Genomic DNA, 18,175 nt, shown 5'->3' on the forward strand with positions numbered 1-18,175 from the left:
CACAGGTACACAGGGTACGCAGGGTACACACAGGTACACAAGGTACACACGGGTACACAGGGTACACAGGATACACAGGGTACACACGGGTACACAGGGTACACATGGGTACACAGGGTACACAGGGTACACAAGGTACACAGGGTACACACGGGTGCACAGGGTACACAGGGTACACACAGGTACACAGGGTACACACGGGTACACACGGGTACACAGGGTACACAGGGTACACAGGGTACACACGGGTACACAGGGTACACACGGGTACACAGGGTACACACGGGTACACAGGGTACACGGTACACAAGGTACACACGGGTACACAGGGTACACAGGGTACACACGGGTACACAGGGTACACACGGGTACACAGGGTACACACGGGTACACAGGGTACACAGGGTACACACGGGTACACAGGGTACACACGGGTACACAGGGTACACAGGGTACACAGGGTACACACGGGTACACAGGGTACACACGGGTACACAGGGTACACAGGGTACACAGGGTACACAGGGTACACAGGGTACACACGGGTACACAGGGTACACGGTACACAAGGTACACACGGGTACACAGGGTACACAGGGTACACACGGGTACACAGGGTACACACGGGTACACAGGGTACACACGGGTACACAGGGTACACAGGGTACACACGGGTACACAGGGTACACACGGGTACACAGGGTACACACGGGTACACAGGGTACACACGGGTACACAGGGTACATAGGGTACACAGGGTACACACGGGTACACAGGGTACACAGGGTACACACGGGTACACAGGGTACACAGGGTACACACGGGTACACAGGGTACACACGGGTACACAGGGTACACACGGGTACACAGGGTACACGGTACACAAGGTACACACGGGTACACAGGGTACACAGGGTACACACGGGTACACAGGGTACACACGGGTACACAGGGTACACACGGGTACACAGGGTACACAGGGTACACACGGGTACACAGGGTACACAGGGTACACACGGGTACACAGGGTACACAGGGTACACAGGGTACACACGGGTACACAGGGTACACAGGGTACACACGGGTACACAGGGTACACAGGGTACACACGGGTACACAGGGTACACAGGGTACACAGGGTACACAGGGAGAATGGGTAACAGGGAGTCTATATGGAGACTGGGTAACAGGGAGTCATATATGGAGACTGCCATGAATTACTTGCCACTATACTTGCCACTATAGTTTGGTGTCTAGAGCGGTGACGTCACTTCCAAACTTCCCTCAAGAGGCTAGGTTACACAGTTTCTTTCGTGAACGAGAAAATTTGAGTCTGTCTGCCAGGGAAGGAGAATTCGAGGATGAAATTATACGCATTAAGTGTTGTTCGTAAAGATATTAAGTCAAAGACATTAGTTTCAGCATATGATCTTCAATCCTTTGGGTATTTTCAGCGGTCAAGGTAGGTTTATGTTCATGTTTTTGATGGACCCTGTGAGGGCTGTTGACGAATAACCTCTACAACTTGAAATGTGTGCATCAGAAGCGAAAATAATAAAACCTAGACTTTTCTCCTTGCATCTTTCTGTTTAAGCATTATTATTTCGTTGTTAGTTTTTTTTCGTAATCTACCAAATTATTGCTACATCAGACGAGCTCGACTCGGTACAATGAACTAATTTGCTTCGGTCATGCTTAGGTAAGGTAGAAACTGTGAAAACATGCTTGTAGAGATTTACATGAAATATTGTATGGATCAGTGATAAAAAAACTATTTTGAAAATATGTGGACTGATATCTCCTCAATTAACAAGTCTGGCAAATGTGGAGTTCCATGGTGTCCATTTGTAGTTTATAGCATGAAGATGTGCTTTGAATTCTCTCTTTACCAATAATTGCAGTGAAACAAATCGAACATTTCTAAGCAGAATGAGGTAAAAAACCATAAATCATCTTTATTCATTGTATGTTTGGTACTGTAACAGGCACTCTTAGGTTGAAAACTAAAAACTAATTTTACTAGTGTTAAATTAACAATAAAACTAATCGGGCTATTTACAATTCAGGAAAAAAGGTCACTGCATAATGTAAACTAAAAATAAAACTAGAAGTAATCTTGTGCTTATATAAATGTAAAATGTACAATAAGGCTAGTAAACTATTTACTAAAACAATAAGGCTAAGGGGCTAATTACGAAATTCGATTCAGGAAGCGGTTTACAAGTAAGAAATTATTTCATAAAAAAGGTTAGCAGCTGTACAATTTACTTTAAAATCATCTACAACTTCACTTCTAAAAAAGGGCTGTCACAATCCTCTGATGCTGGTATTTACAGACTTGAACATTTCAAAAGAAATCCTGGTCCTGAGCCAGCTAATAACAAATGGATAACCTTCAACATCCTTCTCTGCCAATTTCTCAGCTAAATGTTTCATAAACATTTTACATTCTTTGCCCATCCCGCCGTTGGTTCCAAAAATAAGTGGGGTAAAGGAGCCCATCTCAACTTCTAGCACCCTTTGTTGGTACTTTCTCTTCTTCTCACTCTCCTGTTCCTTGAAAACTGCTGCAGTTGATTTCCCCTGGTTAGTCTTGGAGTTGACATGCGTCACTCTAACATAAAAAATGCTGCCACTCCACGCGACCAGAAGCCATCAGCCTTCACATCCAATCTCGCATTGGAACTTCTTGTGGCTGATCTTAAACTCACCACTTCATTGTCCAATGGCTAGAGGTGAGACTCTACTTGGACGTTCTTGCACACTTTGCTGAGTAGGGAGGTTATTATATTTCTCACTCCATCATTGTGTTGAGCCACAAATCCCTTTTTACATGACAAGGAATGGCTTACATTAAATGGCTCACCACAAGCACAGGTAGACGGTATGTCCTGCAGTGGTAAATTGTACCGCAATCGCAGGTAAATTCTTGGTTATTCACTGCCAAACCCTGATCTTTGAGGGGTATAGCATTGAGCCAAGAACTTGCACCTTTATCTCCGGCTTGCTGTGTGAGACACAACAGCTCAGGGTCGAGGGATGCATTGATACTCTTGATTTTGGACCTTGTGTTCTCTGCCTTGACGGACTGCAGGTCTCTCATTAGTTCCTCTACCAACTGCTCATTTGTATTGATGATTTCACTTTGAGATTTAATAGACTCAACATGTTGTCTGGTGAAAAGTTTTGATGCTGAGTACTGTTGTGGGGCTTCTGTTATCAAATCAGGTATTCCCAGGCGGCCTTGTGCTGGTGTTAGTGTCATGAGTTTGCTCAATTCATCTGGGAGTGGTTCTGCTTGACCGAATGGGATGGGGAGATACATCTCATCAATGAACTGCTGAACAGGGTCTACGTATTCTTCGAAAGACTCAATAGTTTGCATACAGTAAGTGAATTTAGATTTGTATCCCTTGGTGAATACAATATAGGCTGCATGTGGTTGGCTTTTAGCTATTTCTGCTAGTGTTAAGATTTCCCCTTTCCAACCTTGAACTTTCTCTGTGCAGTAATGATCTCTGTACACCTTAGATCCTATAACAGCCCCTAGGTGCCTTTTCCCTTCCGTTGTGATATTAACTTCATCACCGAAGACCCATTTTGCTTCATCCACTAACTCTTGTGACTTCACGATCAGCCAACTCTTTGATCCATTGACCAAGTAGCCATATTTCTTTCCATCCTCGCACAGGTACTTGTACCAGTGATTCAAATCTTCTACTCTCCCTTCCCCTGCTGAGTCGTCAGCCAGCCAAACTTGTTTAACTTCTGGTACATGCCATCTCAAACTTTGTATCATGGTAGATGTGTTAACTGAATACCAGGGCATAGCTATTGGATCCCCTGACTAGTACCTTCTTTTGACAAAATCTCTTCACCACTGCAGACAAATAACCTTGAGTGGCTTCAATAGGTGTAGATTAGGTACTTAGACATTAATGGACAAGTTATTTGGATGTTATACAAGGCTACTGCTCTGTTCATCAGATTAAACGCATTAGTTGCGTCAATAAGCAAAATTCCACCTGTTTCTTCCTCATCAAAGACTTGACTCATGGTGTGTATTGCAGCCTCGGCTCCCACGCTGTGGCCTGCGCAAACCTGTGGAGGGCCTGCAGTGGACTTGATCTCCTCCTTTAAGAAGAGTGCTGTGGTTTTGCCAATAACGTGCTGCAGCACTTCACCCACTCCTATTGGTCGAATTCCAGGGTTCTTATCTAGAGGGATGAGTATACACGATGATTAGGCTTCTAGTAGGGATGGATGATAGCATGACTTCAGCAGGTTCCTGGTCATCACTGCAAATGAAGTTATATTTTTGATAGGACACGGACTGTTATCCCTGTCTTACCCTTACATGTAGCCTCTTCTCACCTCTGGGGAGAGAGAGAAAAACCTGGATTGATTCTTGAATCAATACTAAATTTCCATTTACCCTTAAATTAAAATTTATGAGTCACAATAACTCTCAAAAAAAGAAACGTCAACCTTGAGTTTAAATTTACATGACATGTTTCGACATTCTCATGTGATCTTCAGTTGCAAATGAGCATTTAACGGTTGTACATTTTAGTTTATATTAAGGTACGTTACAATTTACGTGTCAGGGCTTATGTTACATTTGAATATTAAAAACGCGAAAAATGTGAATAGCGTGCGCTTGACTAGATCAAAAAAAAAATTGTAATAATAATAACAAAATAAAAGACCAAGGAACGACATAATTAAAAGGAAAGAGACAATTCTAGGTGCTTCAATTGCTGATTAAGAATGGGTTTTTCCCACTTAATATGCAATGTCTCTTTGATCTTAATTTGGTATTTTGAAGCGGCAGAATCTAAGATCGTGAAACATTCAGTATCACAAGAGTCAAGACAGGCCGTTTCACAATGGAAAGGAAATTGATAAGAAATTATTGTTTCTAGACATATTGTTAGATAACAGTCATACATCCATCGTCACTAGTGTATATCGAAAGACAACGTTTACTGGTCTTCTTACTAATTATTTTAGCTTCGCCCCTTTGATTTACAAATTAGATTTAGTCAGAACATTGATTGACAGAGCATATAAGATCAATAATTCCTGGGTTGGGTTTCATCTGGATGTCAAGAAACTTATTTTCTTGCTACGGAAAAATTGTTTTCCATCTTGGGTCATAGACAAGATCATTTACAGATATCTAGCAAAGAAAAATAATCCTTCTCCTACTGGGCAGAATGCCTCTTCTAACTCCATTAAACCTTCTTCCCACTATTATAAACTTCCCTATGTTGGTCGGTTTTCAAACTTTGCTCAGACTAAGTTAAGACAACTACTCAAACGTTATTGTAGAGCTGATTTAGATGTTAAGTTAGTCTTCAGTACATTTAAACTCAGAAACGTGTTCAGTGTGAAAAATTCAGTACCACTGGGTCTACGTTCGCGTGTCATATAAATTTTCATGTGCTGGCTGTAATGTCAGTTATATCGGTGAGACCACTTGCCACATTTGTACACCAGTTCATGAGCACCTCTTGTCGGACAAAACTTCGCATATTTACAAGCACCTGCAATCATCAGGGGCCTGTCTTGACTCTTGTGATACTGAAAGTTTCACGATCTTAGATTCTGCCGCTTCAAAATACCAAATTAAGATCAAAGAGGCATTGCATATTAAGAGGGGAAAACCCATTCTTAATCAGTGATTGAAGCATCTAGAATTGTCTCTTTCCTTTTAATTATGTTGTTCCTTGGTCTTTTATTTTATTATTATTATTATTTTTTTGATCTAGTCAAGCGCGCACTATTCACATTTTTCGCGTTTTTAATATTCAAATGTAACGTAAGCCCTGACGCGTAACTTGTAACGTACCTTAATATAAATTCAAATGTACAACTGTTAAATGCTCATTTGCAACTGAAGATGACATGAGAATGTCAAAACATGTCTTCTAAATTTAAACTCAAAGTTGTCATTTCTTTTTTGAGAGTTATTGTCACTCTGCTGTCTTTATGTCCTTATGAGTCACAGTAGTTCAAATTTATTTACACCTCCTCTGCCAAAATATACACAAGATAGACTAGTATAATAGAAAAATCCGAGCCCCAGATGGGACTTGAACCCACGACCCTCCGTGATCTAGTCGGATGCTCTAACCACTGAGCTACTGGAGACTCTATGGTGAGCAAGGGTCAATTTGTGGGCCTCAACTGGAACCGCATCGCACGGCTACGCAGCCAAGTATTGGTAAGGGCCTGTGAAACTCACTAACAGCATCACGCTGTCACATTAAAGCATATGAAGATGTGGCCAACCAACCTCCAAAGTGAGCATGTAAAGATGAAACAATTTTTAGTGTAGTGGAGCTCGGATTTTTCTATTACACTAAAAATTGTTTCATCTTTACATGCTCACTTTGGAGGTTGGTTGGCTGCATCTTCATATGCTTTAATGTGACAGCGTGATGCTGTTAGTGAGTTTCACAGGCCCTCACCAATACTTGGCTGTGTAGCCGCGCAATGGGGTTCCAGTCGAGGCCCACAAATTGACCCATGCTCACCATAGTCTCCAGTAGCTCAGTGGTTAGAGCATCCGACTAGATCAAGTGGGTTCAAATCCCATCTGGGGCTCGGATTTTTCTATTACACTAAAAATTGTTTCATCTTTACATAGACTAGTATATCATATATTATTAAAAACTGGATCATTGGATAATGCAATTCAAGACTTTTTATTGGCTTAGCCATTATGATATATGAGCCAATATACCACAATCTACAAATATGGTACACGTACACGTCAGCTTAAAATCAAAAGGGAGCTAAAAAATCCGGTTTCTTCTCACAAAATAATAATTTCTTGGGGGCGTTTTTGATAAAACAATTATTCCACTCGCGCTTGTTGGATATGAGATGATTATAGCCAACTCGGCGCTACGTGCCTCATTGGCTATCTATCATCTCGTATCCAAGGTGCGCTCATGGAATAATTGTTAATTATTAAAAACTAGATCATTGGATAATGCAATTCAAGACTTTTTATTGGCTTACCCATTATGGTATATCAGCCAATATACCATAATCTACAAATATGGCAAGCGTACGTGTCAGATTAAAATTAAAAGGGAGCTAAAAATTGAATAAAATTTAATTTAATTTAACGTTTTTAATAAAACAATTATTCCACTCGCGCTTGTTGGATATGAGATGATTATAGCCAACTCGGCACTACGCGCCTCGTTGGCTATCTATCATCTCATATCCAAAGCGCGCTCGTGGAACAATTGTTAAATGTTATAGATTTAAAGCATTATACACAAGATTTAGACATAGTTACCAAGCCATGCAGTGAGAGTCCTTTTGAGTGTCAGATCAATACAGGTTGCACTGGAAAATTAAGATGAAATATCTGTAGTGATGTAATATAAACTTAATTTTTTTAGCGTGAAAGAGTTTATGCAGTTTACCAGCCAAATACTTGTGGAGAGAACAAGAACTAATGAGAGAGCCTCTGTGACAGAAAATGGTTTGTAATGAAAGGCAAATCTCAGCCTTGTGAGATCATTAGTACTGGGGGTTTGATTGACATCAAATTTGAGTGAAGATGATTATTTTAAGCAAAGAGCAGTAAATCTTCTGATCATGTGAACCTCTAAGGTCTATCTACAGTAATAAATTTTTAAAGGTGGCAGAATCAAAGGTATTAAGGAGGGGAGGGGAGAGATGCTGTAGATCACATCAGTTCAGTTATTGTCTTGAGTCTTTACTCACACCATGTTTATCTGTGCGAATAACTCAGCATATCCTTGATACAAGTTATTTTGCAAGGGTTTATTTTAAATGCATTTTTTTGCAGAATACATTTGCCATGTCTTTGTCAGATCAGATTCTCTTGGAGGAGTTATAATTTCTGACAATGAATATCCACAAAGAGTTGTTTTTACTTTGTTAAATAAAGTAAGTGTTCCATTGTCAGTAGTGAAAGACATGACTTGTTTGGAGTTATGTTCATGTGTCCAGCCAGTGCAGGGCTAGGCTCAATGTTTATCTCTGACCTCAGATTAGCTCTTTGTCTTCATTTTACAACTGATTTGTAATCTGGGATGTTTGATTACATGTCATCTGTTTTAATATTTAATTCCATATTTGTTTTTTAATGCAAAATTTAAAAGGTTTTAGAGGACTTTTCACAGAAAATTTCCCCATCAGTTTGGAAAACAGCTGAACCAAAGTAAGCACTTGGTAAATGATTAGGTTTAATGTTCAGGCATTTTTAGTAAGTGTATGTTGCATTGATGTAAACATTCAGTGCAGTATTTTTTTGCTGTAGAGATAAATCAAATGCTAATGGTACAAGTCTTGATCAGTGACATTGTGGGGAAAAATTTTTCCATAACAATTTCTTGTGAATCTGAAGTTATGCCATAAGTTAACAAATATTAAGTTTTTCCTACAAAGGGGCTGAAAATAATGAGACCCTAGCCATAGTTGTATTATTATGATATTTCTGATGTTTTTACCTCTTGTCAACTTCAAGTACAATAGTGTGGCCAGAATGTGAGAAATATCTACAAGATTATCAGGTACTGGGGTCTTGATCTATAGTTCATTTTGTGAATCTTTGTAAGGTGTAAGTTTTTCATTGTCAATTACATGTTATTTTCTATGTTGAAAATCATTTGCTAGGTTAAGAAAGGAATCCTTTTCCACCAAAAAAGGTTTTCAAAGTATGGTTTTGGGGATTTAAAAAAGAAAAAACTCAATGATTTATAGTCTTAAAGAAGTTTTGTGTTTCTTTGTCTACCCATCCTCATTAGAATGTTTTTGAATTGTTGATTACAAACAAACTAGGATAAAAAGCCTTGATTACATAAACTAGTCACCTGAATCTGTCATGGAAAGTATATAAACTTCTTTTTTCACCCATCATGAAAACATTATAACAGAAATCAGTAGATATGTTGATTCACTTGATTTGTGTATTAACTCCCAGTAGTGACTAACATGTAATCTTTCATTGTGATTCTAATATTTTATCTACAAACAGGTTACGAGAACAGACATGGTAATCAACTAGTGGGTGTTGTCTTGACGTAACACCAAAATTCTTTTGTCTCATTTGCTAGGAAATGTATGGAAATCAGTTGGGAGAATAACATGGAAAACATTGTTTTCAGGGTTGCTTAGTACTTGAAATGCGATGGAGTGCTGATAGACATCGTTGTGTTCTTTATTGCTACAGAATCCAAGAGAAGCTGATGCAATGACTAAAGTGCAGGCAGAACTGGATGAAACTAAAATAGTTTTAGTAAGTGCCCTACATATATGAGTTTTCTTTTTTCACACTGCTGGAAGTACCCGGTATGTATGGTGAGAGGGCTGCTGTACCATAGGGGCCATTTTAGTACCATTAGAAAAAAGATCATAAGGGTTTATCTGTGAAGCATAGTGGTACAATATCTTGATAGAAAATTTCCTCAACTGAAAATGAGGGAGTAACATGTATAAATGGAGAAGAATAGTGGTTTAAAAATGTGGTGAGTTGGACAAAAATTTGAACACAGTAGTTGCAAGATTTTTACTATCAACAGACAACTGGTGCAGCTTTCAACTGATCCTCATCTGTCTGCCAGCCTATGACTAGATCATAGCTTCTTCTAAGCTGCACTCAACCCTCTGTTGTCACAAATTTGTTCTTCACTGTCTAAAAGCATAGTGCATCCTGTTTTGAGTACTCCTGACAAGGACTATCAGTAACCGTGAGGTAGTTGAAGTCATCCAAGAATTTGTCAGTTAACTGTTTCAGGTTTTTTTTTCATCAAAACTGATTGGTTATTGGCTTAAGGATTTATTGAAGTACAGTAATTTAAGTTGTGTTTGATTGGTCAGATCCTATCTGTTGGTTAAGATGAGTCATCCATTCTGTCTTTGTCAAGAACAGCAAGATAACTTTGGTTTTATGAGCTGGGTTGATATTGAAAAATTGGCCACCATAAATAGTGTCAAAGCTGATTTTTCTAGGGTTAGCCTTTTGTCATTCCCTTGGATGGAGAGGTAACTCCTGAAACATCAGCCTTGAAAACTTCTTGCGGTTGCCAATTTAAATTACTAACTTAGTTGATGAAACCCAAATGACCTTGTTGTACTCCCTTACCAACGCAGCACCACAGTTTCTTTAGAAACTTACACCCTTTACTCATTTGTCAAGAATAAGTTGTTTATGGTAAATGGTTACTCATCTGCAGGAATGATTAGACTACACAATCAAACATTATTGCAGAGTTCAAGCCTAATCCACTGTGTGAAAAACATTTGAGAATTATTTTATAATTATGTAATACTGTTAAATCAACTAGAATATGTTGGACTATCGTGGCCTCTTCTAGAAGTGTTGGCAAATGTTGCTTAAATCTACCCATGAAATAGGATCACTATCCCCCAAATATTTCCCATCCATTTATTTGCAGCACAACACAATTGAAACTGTTCTTGAGAGAGGAGAGAAACTTGATGATCTTGTAGAAAAATCTGAAGGACTAACCTTGCAATCAAAAGCCTTCTACAAAACGGTGAGTAATTTCACAAAACTTCCACTTCCATGCCAAACAGTTTTAACCAAGAGCAGCTTTTTAAGTTACATCATTGTCATGTAAATAACATTATTTGGATATTACACTGTACGTGTATACTGTAGTCCCACTTAAATGGACTAAAAAATATCCTTCAACATCATTTAAGACTAATAATTAATTCCAAACAACTCAGCTTTGTAGCAGTATCTTGGAGAGACCACAGGTAATAGTTTGATGATGTTGGTAATAGGTGTTGGAACAAAAAAAATTAGGGTTCTTAGTTTCTATCTATTAAGTCATTGTTCAAAAACAAATGAAAAAGTCAGAAATGAAAATCACAGATCAGTGTTAAATCTGATTATGGCACCATCTTATCACCTACCTCGCCAACTTTCCACCAATGTTTGAACTTCTGCACTATTCAGTCTAAAGATATATTATCATAATTATTCCACAATTGCACTGTTTCACCATACAATGCATTTGCCATGGTAATGCACCGTAAAACAAGGCAGAAAAACATACAGAAAGCGGAGCAACAAATAGCAGCACCAATCAGTCTAAACTTTGAATTTTATATTTTTTAGGCTTTGCTTTTTTAACGTCGACCTTTTAAGTGCTTCAGCTTTTTTTTATGGCCATAATAATAACAGTTTAGTTTTAGTTTAGCTCAGTGGTTATAGCATCCGACTAGATCACGGAGGGTCGTGGGTTCAAGTCCCATCTGGGGCTCGGATTTTTCTATTACACTAGTTTAGTTTGTGTTGTTTTGCGCTCGCACATGCCTGATGCTGTGGATACAATGTTCAGATGAGGCCGTACGATGTATTTTGAAAACTAGATAATAAAAAACTGGAAATTGAAATAATAGTGAAATATGAAATCCCTGATTTGATGGTTTAACAGATAAGACAGGCAGACATTTAGCTTATTGCTCCAATTTTTTTCTCACAACACCCAAATTATCCCTTTGTATTACATCTTTAACAGTCCCACCAACATACCACTTCTATCTAATCATGGAATTTTTTTATCTCTGTTCCACAGGCAAAGAAGACAAATTCATGTTGCAGTATACAATGAATAATAACAAGGAATTGTCAAAAAGGATTATTATTTTTGTACATACATAGTATTCCTTCAGTTCTGGGACTGAACAAAAAAACTTTTAAGGGTTAAATGTGTAGTTACTGATTGAAAAGCTTCACTAGAGTTTTGTTCATCAAAAACTCAGTGATACATTGACCAGGTGATTGCCTCACTCCCCCCTCCCCTGCTTCAATGAATCCAACAGTAGGGACACTACCATAAAATTAAAGCAATACAGACTTGAAAGAAATGTTAACAAGTCAGACTTATGCCATATGCAATACCACTACTTATTTAAGAAATCTCAATGTTCCCAAGAAATAGTGCATTGTACATGTACAACAAAAGTGTGAGCATGACCATATACAAATTAGTTGACTGTACTTCCTTTTGTACACAGACAATTGTCTTGCTTACAGACATTTCAAGGAAAAAACTGCAGTTAAGTTTGTTCAACAGCAGAGCTCTACTTATCATTGCAACATGAAACAAAAAGAAACAACCACTTCAAAAACATTTATTGACATTGTACTATCCGATACAGAGTGTTATGGCCTTACAAATTATCACCACTGGACAGAAAGGGATTAAATTGACACCAAAGTTTAACAAAATGCCATGAATGGATACTCCACATCCTTCCACAATCATATAGATGGCTCATCTAAAACAGTGGAACTGAAACAGAAAGGAACCACAATTTGTGATCACAAATGTAATCATTTTAAACTATAAACAAAATCAGCACAGAGTACCCCTACCCCCCCCCCCATAACTTCAAGCAAAGCTTGGTTTTGATCTTGAAATTCATAAAAAGTCACCCTTTTCAAATAACTTCTGCTTCTGTACCCAGCCATCATAAAACCCCTAAGGCAAGTGCCATAAACAATATCAGATAAACTGGTTTACTAACTTTGAACAGACTCCCCTATACAGATGTCAACAACTACCTGCTCCATACAAACGACTCATTCACGACATAAACATCACAAACGACCGAAAAAGAACGACCTAACTTTACCGACAGATCGAAACAGACCAATCACGACCGACTTACGTCACTTGAGTCTTACAGCCAATAACATCACGGCAAAACCAACCGATCATTTCACACGAACTGGAATAAGAACATTCTACTGACAACAATCATTCACTTGACTCTGATGATGACTTCCGCACAGGTTGTCGAAACGTCAGTCACTACCACCGACAACAGTCCTTCTCAGGACTACACTCACCCGGACGATCAGACTACACCTTCACATGTTAACCCCGGGTTCAAACCATTTACTGCAATATCAGATAAGCAGCACCATGATCTCAAATTTTGAAAAAAAGTTTTTGAAAAGAAATCCCAAGGGGAGGCTTGAGATAATTTACATTGGTTGCTTTATTAAATATTAAACTGAGTTCACTTGCTAAAACTGGGAACAGAGAACTCTTTAAATCCTTACCTATAATTTTAGCTCTAGTGGCTGAAATATTTTGTTTGTTCATTCAAAGGGCACTTAATCATTGTAAAAGAAACACCTTCCCTTCAATTGAGACTTTAAAAATTCCTTTCAATAAACTAACCAACCTTTAGCAGCTTCAGCTTTCCTGATTGCCTCCAGCTCTGCTCTCTCTTTGGCCCTTGCAGCTTCTTCTTCCCTTTCACGGGCTGCTATGGGTTTGAGGTACTCTATAAAAATGGCCAGAAAAGGTCAAGCAGTAATTTTTTTAAGGATAATCCTAACTTAGCACTAGAAACCACCACCGAAAAACTCTGCCCTCATAGTCTACTTTTATACCTTTATGGGTTTTAAATAGGCTTGAAAGCAGAGCTTCCATTAAGCTTTGATCTAAGAGGGCTTTTTTTTGTATACAAAAATGCACCAAAAAAATCTAAGAAATTGTTTGTCAAAGGGTGCTTTGCAATTGCTGGTGTTTATTCAAGATTTAAAACTGTCAGCATGAATCAAACTTATCTCAGCATTTTGGAATAAAATCCACATTTAATTAAGACAAAAGGGAAATGGGACATCACCAAAATGGAAGCTCAGACTTTTCCCTAAGAGTACATTCTCAGTTCCTGCTTTGTAAATGTTGATAATTCCTGATTGATCTTTAAACTTGTCATTGTTTTGTCAGCATTATTGGTATACTCATTGCTCTTAAATATCCATAATTCTGTAGACTCTCGTGACAGTTGTTGCTGGAAGGGAAATAGATAATTGGAGAGAGAGGGGTAGGGACTTACAATTAGATTCAATTTTGGTTTACAAGACAATGGGCTTGTATTAAAGACTTTAGTAACTTTTAGGCAAAAAGCAGGCAAAGGATTAAGCCAATAGAAACTGTTTGGCATTGAACTCTAAGCTCTAACAATTTAAATGATCAATTTGAGAGGAATCCATCATGTGTAAGATGATTATAATACGTATGATGCACGATCCTTGCAGTAGAGAGCGCTATGATGTGAGGATCGTGCATTATACGTATCTATAACCGCAGTTCAAAATATATCAACTTCATATATTCATCGTATATGATTATAATACAAAACCCAGCAACAAAAGACTTGAAGGTGCACTTCAAATCTGTTATTAAATTTTATCCATTGTGTGGTTCTAATAAATATCCATACCCCCCATGGAAGGGATCGGATTTTCCAGGGGGGAGGGGGATCAATTTGCCTAATTTTCCAGGGGGAGGGGGGTGACCATAGGGAAATATTTCCAGAGGGTTCTTGTGGTGCATAAGAGAGTAACAAAGAAAAAAAACAAAAATTTACCATCACAATTAATTTGCAAAGATATAAAATACAAGCGATTAATGACCTGCTTGAAACTTGTATAAAAACATCAATTTTATGTTCAGTCAACCTCTTTTATCCTTCAAAGCATGAGTGATTTATGACCTACTTGAAACTCATTTAAAAACATCAATTTTATGTTCAGTGAACCCTGCTGTTAATGGCAAATCTTTTATCTTTCAGTTTTCAGTCACACTAGTTCTTATTTGTAAAGGATATTCACTTTCACTGCAGGTTCACGTTCATGCATTCCGGCAGTGGCGTTTATCTTCAAGTGATAGCAGAGCAGCAAAAGAACACTTTCGGAATAATCTCCGTTTAAAGCTAAATAAATATACTTGCCCCATGGTTCATGAACAACTTTGTGATTAGTTCGCAAAGGCACGAATGATAATCCATATTTAATGTGAAAAGATTGGACTGACACCTCCGGCAATGCATTTTTAAGTCTTTAGGCCAAGCTTCAAGGAAACAGTTCACAAAACGGTTCTAAAGTTTGGGTAGTGCCAGATTTTAAACGGTTGTTCAAATTGTATCAAATGGATACATTTAGGGTGAGGAAAATAGTATTTCTTTTATCTTATATGCTTTGGTAGTTTATTTTCTAGCCAGCGGAACAAAAACTTTCGAGAACACAAAACATGGAAAAAAAAACTTTTAATTGGTTACATTCTTCTGCACTTGACTGTTTCTCTATCACAAGTAAGTTACACAAGTCTTTTCCAGCACATCAAACTTTGCGTGACAATTTTCTTATCAATAGAATCAGAGACAAGCAATTTTACCGCTAACTCAAATATGCAAATTTGGTAGAACGAAATTCGATACTCGCACTGTCTGATCGCATGACAAGGTCCTGATCTCTTTGCTTTCTTCCTGATGCAGTGAGAGAAAGTACAGTTATATTTCCCATGCAATCTTGCATTTCATTTGCCTGTGGCCAAGAACTTTGTCAACAATTTCTTCGTGACTTGAGTGCATAAGGAATTTACTGATCTGTTGTAGAATTCAACAGAAAAGCTGAAAATACATGAAACTTAAAATTTGTTCGTGACTCGAGCACATCAGGAATTCGCATATTAAGGAATTTGCTTTACCTGTTACAGAATTCAACAAAAAATACATGACACTCACAAAATTTGGCAAACTAGTGAAAAAAACTACTTATCTGTTCCCTTCAATAAGAGATGGCAATATTTCCAGGGGTGTGCAAAATGTTTGGAAATTCCGGAGGGGAGGGGGAGTTAATTTTGGGGCCAATTTCGGAAACCCAGAGGGGAAGGGGGGTCATACAGAAAATCCCTTCCGTGGGGAGGTATAGATATTTTCTGGAACCACACAATAATATGGACGTATACAAAACATGGACCGCGGTTCATGGACTACCACATGGACCGGGTCCATGGACCACCCCTAATTTTTTAAAAAGGAGATCACCCCTGTTAATATGAAAATTTACCGGAGGTCAGGCTACGAAAAACACTGACTCGTATTTATTGCGCCCCCATAAATGGTAAGACCATAAACTCGTTTTGAGATACAGAAGATTGAGTGCATTTCTACCCCCAATATTTTCATTCCAACCCTTCCAAATTGCTATTCGATCGGGAAGACACCCCTACCATACTTATTATACTCTATTGTGCATAAAAATAAGCCGATTTATTCTATGAGCGAAGTTTACCCTACAAACACAAATTTGTAATCAAGGTATATTGATGAAAAAGTTTAATGGATAGCTTATAATTTTGATGAGAGAGCACAGAATCATTTAGTTTCCATATTAAATTTGATGCATTTTGCGAAAACTCATTTGGCATCAGACTTTCAAACATGAATGTTAATTCAATTAACCCCAAAATAAATTATTTCATGCTTTGTTTGTGCTGCATATAGTAGATCATGAATTTTACAGAAAAAGGTCCAGTAAAATAGATTACATAATCTTATACCCTGATTTTTGTGTTGTTATCAGAGTGTTGACAATAAATTCAAACTGGCAGAAAACATGACAAGGAATTCTTGCACACACGGTTTCAATTACGCAGTTTTTGAACTTACGATACATACATACTTTATTTATTCCAGAAACAAACTATACCTCAAAACGAGTTTATGGTCTTCCCATTTATGGGAGCGCGATAGATACAAGTCTGTGTTTTTCATACCCTGACCTCTGGTAAATTTTCATATTAACAGCGCCGATCTCCTTTTAAAAGATTAGGGGTGGTCCATGGACCCGGTCCGTGGGGTGGTCCATGGACCAGGTCCATAGAGGTGGTCCATGGACCCTAGTCCATGTTTTGTATATGTCCCAATAATATTGAGTCAATCCTATACTAGCAGTAAGGTCAGTCATAGAGCACATGAAATTCAAAATTACTTCAGCAGTATTGTTCCTACTACTTTACCATTTCTCCTGTATCCATAAGCCACACCAATGAGAAGGGCAGCATATCTTGAAAACTGTTAAATATATGAATGACATACCCCTTAAATTGTTGACTGCACAGATTGAAGTTTGCAATGTTTCAGTACAATCATACATCACATAGTTTATTCATAAAGCTACAAAAAACATCAGTGAAAAACTCGCCTATAGTCAAGAAAGAACGTGACTACAAGGTGTAATACCAGACCTGGAGCAGACTTTGTACGATCCCTTCAACAAAAAACCGCTCCTTTTTTCACCAAAAATAGGCATCAGACTTAAATTAAACTATTTAAGACGTTGATAAATCCTTCAAGATCGATCTCCGAAGCAGCAAGTCTACACATTGTGGCAATACTTTCGTCCTATCACTACAATACAAAAATCTGCACAATGCTAGTGAGCTTATCAAAACTATTGACGTGAACTAAGTTGAAACGACTTAACCACGTACTCACGAAGTCCCTCACATAGTAGAGCATTTAGGTAACAGATTCGACGATTACAACTTACTCGAATCGCTGGATTCACATTGACCGGCATCTCTACCTCGGTGACGACCAAAAGGCTCCTCTATTACAAGATGGCGCCTGTGAAGCAACAGATATGATATGGGAACTCAGGCCTGATGGGAACTGGAGAGCAGACAACGATCCTGGACTCGTGCCCAGGCTGTACCCAATTTTAGAACGGTCAGAAGGAATTGGGACACGGAGGAAAGAGAGACACGGAGGGAATTCTGATACGGTGGACTAAAAATACACAGACTAGGATGGAGACAAGGACTGCAACTTAAGGACTTGGACCAGGATAGTTTTAGGAAGGATATTTTAGACAAGGTTTTGAGATTACTCACGCATAGCCACGATCCATTAATAATAATAATAATAATAATAATAACTATAATAATAAGTTGATATCTCTGCGACAACAATAATAATAATAACTGATACAACCTTTACCAAATAGGCCTTTTGCAACTAGAGATCACGTGCTTAGATACCGCATAGCAACGCCATACTGGAGAGCAAGCACTCCAGTGATCTCAGACAGTATAGAGGTCACAGAGGTCTGCATTCAAACAAAGAATACAGCGGATAACAGGTCAAAAGGTATCCCAATTCGAGAAATCCAGTAAGAAGTAATCAACAGCTTCCCCGGAGTGTATCAGCTGCAAAATCACACCAAAATTCGTTTTTCGCTGATACACTCCAAGGAAGCTGTTGATTAAAACTTGCTAGATTTCTCGAATTGGGATACCCTTTAACTGAAGCAGAAGGAAGAAGAGAAAACCTCGAAGTATGCATC

The 18,175-nt window shown here is 38.4% G+C and overlaps 2 protein-coding genes and 1 non-coding gene across 3 annotated transcripts; 1 reads left to right on the top strand and 2 right to left on the bottom strand.

Moving 5' to 3' along the window:
- The first annotated feature begins 1,288 nt into the window (after nucleotides 1-1,288).
- Nucleotides 1,289-11,733, top strand: LOC111340334 (synaptobrevin homolog YKT6). Its single transcript, XM_022947164.2, has 8 exons — nucleotides 1,289-1,462; nucleotides 7,425-7,507; nucleotides 7,838-7,938; nucleotides 8,154-8,212; nucleotides 8,519-8,564; nucleotides 9,224-9,289; nucleotides 10,449-10,550; nucleotides 11,601-11,733. Exons 1-8 carry the CDS (start codon nucleotides 1,362-1,364, stop codon nucleotides 11,634-11,636), a joined length of 594 nt encoding a protein of 197 aa, XP_022802899.1. The 5' UTR covers nucleotides 1,289-1,361; the 3' UTR covers nucleotides 11,637-11,733.
- On the bottom strand, nucleotides 2,218-4,391 carry LOC111340333 (uncharacterized). The gene has a single exon (XR_015993547.1). It is a non-coding gene; the product is annotated as an uncharacterized LOC111340333 (transcript).
- Nucleotides 11,734-12,143: 410 nt separating the features above from the next.
- Nucleotides 12,144-17,646, bottom strand: LOC111340335 (ATP synthase F(0) complex subunit e, mitochondrial-like). Its single transcript, XM_088726861.1, has 4 exons — nucleotides 17,381-17,646; nucleotides 16,848-16,902; nucleotides 13,222-13,323; nucleotides 12,144-12,320 (listed from the first exon to the last, which is right to left on the bottom strand). Exons 1-4 carry the CDS (start codon nucleotides 17,408-17,410, stop codon nucleotides 12,307-12,309), a joined length of 201 nt encoding a protein of 66 aa, XP_088582987.1. The 5' UTR covers nucleotides 17,411-17,646; the 3' UTR covers nucleotides 12,144-12,306.
- Nucleotides 17,647-18,175: the final 529 nt, after the last annotated feature.

The sequence above is a fragment of the Stylophora pistillata genome, chromosome 1 (assembly GCF_964205215.1).
Source record: "Stylophora pistillata chromosome 1, jaStyPist1.2, whole genome shotgun sequence".
NCBI lineage: Eukaryota > Metazoa > Cnidaria > Anthozoa > Scleractinia > Pocilloporidae > Stylophora > Stylophora pistillata.